Genomic DNA, 3,715 nt, shown 5'->3' on the forward strand with positions numbered 1-3,715 from the left:
TACCTACCAGTCTGTACTAACTTTTGGTGTCCTGTCAAAAACTTTAATACATTATTACTCCTTTATATGATTCTTCCAGTATGTAAGATTTCTTTTGTTGACAAAGTACCTTAGCTTAAGAGAGTATCTTTCCAACTTTGAGACATTAAACACTGGGGAATAAAGGTATGAATATTTCCATATTAAAATGAACAGCTTTTTGCTACTTAAATGCTCCTTCAGACTGCTCAAAGGTGTCCTCCTCCTAGGCCAGTCCCAGTTGTGTTCTTTCTGTAATGAACATTGATTGCTTCATCATGAGTGGGTATCTTCACTTTAAATAGCAAAGACACACTCCATGATTCTTGCAACTTTGGGAAAATTCAGCTCAACATTTTAATTATTCCCACTGCAAGTAGACCAGAGTATCCAATTCCTCATCTCCTCAATGTTGCTGCTTTCTAGAGGCTTTTATACGTGGACTGGGGAAAACATATGTCCATATTCCAGGCTTACTAAGGACCATGGTGATTTTAGGTTTCTGAACCTTGAAAGATATAGCATTTTTGATTCCTGATGTATAACTGGTAGGTTAAAAGCTGGTAATAATATTAAGGATCTTGAGAAACAGTCAATTGTAAAAACAATTTATTTAATAGTTCTATAAAACAAATATAATGAAGGGGTAGTAAAGAAAAAATGTATATATAAAGATGTAAATATATATATATATATAAAGATATAAAGATGGATGGTTTTATTAAATAGATATTAGAGATGCCCTTCTGGACATCAAAGGAGAGAAACCTGACAACTGTTTATTCACTTACAATGAATACACAATATATTAATCATATATATATATATATATATATGCATATATATAAATTAAGTATAATACTTTGAGTTCTCATTTCTAACCACATTCTTAAGTTAGGAAAATAGAAGAGATATTCAAATAAACAAGGCTGAGAATTTTCACTGAAGGTAATATATCAAGATACTCATAATTTTCATTTGAAAAGATTTTAACTTCAAAAAGATGATATGGTTTTGTAAGCACATATCTTTTTCTAAAACCCTGAATTAAAACTAGGTTTGAATATTTTTACTATAATTATTATTATCGTTAATGAAATAAAACAAGCTGATTATGTATGAGCAGTATTCTTAAATTTGGATTTTGAAAGCTAGAGAATTCTTGAATGTGGCCCAAGAACTCTAAGTGCTTTATGCAGCTATCTGATTTAATTCTCACAGGTAAAGTCAACAAATCTTACAGAGCCTACTCAGGTACATTCGAGGTGACACAGGTTAAGGACACCATAATCCTTTTAATTACTTTGCCACAGTTCAGTTGTCAGATTGTTGGAATATTGTTCTCTGATAAATTTTACAAATATTTATCAATATTGAGAGAACAATTTGAGTATGTGCAAATAAATGAGGATGAAGCCAAATTTTTCTCTATGGGAAAGCAAGAGATTACCTAAGTGAAAAACATAATAGAAGGCATTTTAGTACTGGCAATGTGCTGAAAATAAAAAACTCAATTTTCCAAAATGAGTGTGAGTCCTTAAAGTGTCTTTTTCTTTTCCCAGTGGCTCCCATATCACTTTGAAATACTTCCACGTAAGTGGGTTTTTTGTTTGCATTGTTTTGCTTTGAGCATCTTATATTTTGGTGTTCCAAGATGCCCAACACTCATATTGTATATTTCTTGGCCCGGTCCTAGAATCTATTTTTGTTTTCCAATCTAAAAAAATAACTGTTGGAGTAGCATGAGATGTAAAAGAGGGATAGTCTCTCTTTTTAAAATGTTTCATTGAGATCATAAAATAAAATTGAGAATAACTCATATGTTACAAGTATATCTTTTAGTTAATAGTTTTATGGAATTAAGAAATTGTTTATATAGAACATATTAAAAATAATAACAATTATAAACAGTGACAAAACAAGTTGAGAATCTATTTGCAAGTGAAGTGAGAATGAAACCGGATTTTTCTGTAGCTGAGAAAACAGGAGACTACTAAAAAAATCATTTATTACTGACATAGGATACTGTATTGGTCTTCTGAAATTGTTATGTTGAACTGTTAATTACATCCAGCATTCAACGATAATGGATTTGACATAATTCTATTTTTTTTGTTGTTTACCAGAAAGTTTGGAGATTATAACCCTTATTTAAACTTTTATATACCTGATTTATTAGTGTAATCTTCCTCCATATAAATTATGTAACTCCTAAGTATACAGAATGGGAATATTATTGTGAGGGTACTTGATAAGTATAACACAAGATGTACTGAGGTTGTTCAAAACCAGGAAGTTCATTTGAAGTGATATCTGATAGCAATTGTTAAGTTTGTCCCAAAAGGAAAAGTCTTTACTGAGATAGTTATTAGTTGGCTTTTAGGTAATCAATGTTCTGGTGAATTATTAATTGATATCATAACTCTCTCATATTTAATTGTAAAAGTGTTACATTTTCTAGCTCTATAATTTTGTCATTACAGAGCAGTGTGCAGATCAATGGAGGAGTTCAACCATTCTAGAGTGTCTGAATTTGTGTTACTTGGACTTACGGATTCTCCTGAGCTCCAGATTTTTTTCTTTGTGATATTTTCTGTTTTCTATTTGATAACTATGTTGGGCAACTGTCTTATTTTGCTCACAGTTCTATCCACCCCACACCTTCACTCCCCTATGTATTTCCTCCTCAGCAACCTGTCTCTCATTGACATATGCCTGTCCTCCTTTGCCACTCCAAAGATGATCATGGACTTCTTTGCTAAACATAAGACCATCTCCTTTGAGGGCTGTATTTCTCAGATCTTCTTTTTGCACCTCTTCACTGGGACTGAGATTGTACTATTGATCTCCATGTCTTTTGACAGGTACATTGCCATATGTAAACCTCTCCATTATTCAACAATTATGAACCAAAGAGTGTGTGTTGGGCTTGTGGTAACTTCTTGGACAGTGGGCTTCCTGCATACAACAAGCCAGTTAGCTTTTACCCTCTATTTACCCTTCTGTGGTCCCAATGTTGTAGACAGTTTCTTCTGTGACCTTCCTTTGGTCATCCAGCTCGCTTGTATAGATATATATGTTCTTGGAATCTTCATGATCTCAACCAGTGGTGTGATTGCTCTTGTAAGTTTTCTGCTTTTGCTCACCTCCTATATCATTGTGCTTGTCACTATTAAGGACCGCTCCTTTACAGGAACATCTAAGGCTTTTTCTACCTGCACTGCACATTTCATAGTTGTGTTAATGTTCTTTGGGCCTTGTATCTTTATTTATGTGTGGCCTTTCACCAACTTCCTGATGGACAAAGTTCTGTCCGTTTTCTATACCATTTTCACCCCCTTTCTGAATCCACTTATCTATACTTTGAGAAATCAGGAAGTGAAGATAGCTGTGAAGAAGAAACTAACTAATCAAAGCTTAAATCTTGGGAAAACTAGTCCAAATTACCCAGTGCAGTGAAACTCCTTTCTGAAATTTTCATAATCGGTTTTGTTCTTTTTTTTTTTATAAATTTTATTTTATTTTTTATTTATTTATGATAGTCATACAGAATAGAGAGAGAGAGTCAGAGACACAGGCAGAGGGAGAAGCAGGCTCCATGCACCGGGAGCCTGATGTGGGATTCGATCCCGGGTCTCCAGGATCGCGCCCTGGGCCAAAGGCAGGCGCTAAACCGCTGCGCCACCCAGGGATCCCT

The 3,715-nt window shown here is 34.0% G+C and overlaps 1 protein-coding gene across 1 annotated transcript; it reads left to right on the plus strand.

Annotated features, from left to right (window-relative positions):
• The first annotated feature begins 2,517 nt into the window (after nt 1-2,517).
• LOC144302837 (olfactory receptor 4K2-like) lies at nt 2,518-3,477 on the plus strand. Its single transcript, XM_077880407.1, has one exon. The coding sequence runs from the start codon at nt 2,518-2,520 to the stop codon at nt 3,475-3,477; it is 960 nt and encodes a 319-aa protein (XP_077736533.1).
• Nucleotides 3,478-3,715: the final 238 nt, after the last annotated feature.

Source organism: Canis aureus, chromosome 32, assembly GCF_053574225.1.
Source record: "Canis aureus isolate CA01 chromosome 32, VMU_Caureus_v.1.0, whole genome shotgun sequence".
Taxonomy (NCBI): domain Eukaryota; kingdom Metazoa; phylum Chordata; class Mammalia; order Carnivora; family Canidae; genus Canis; species Canis aureus.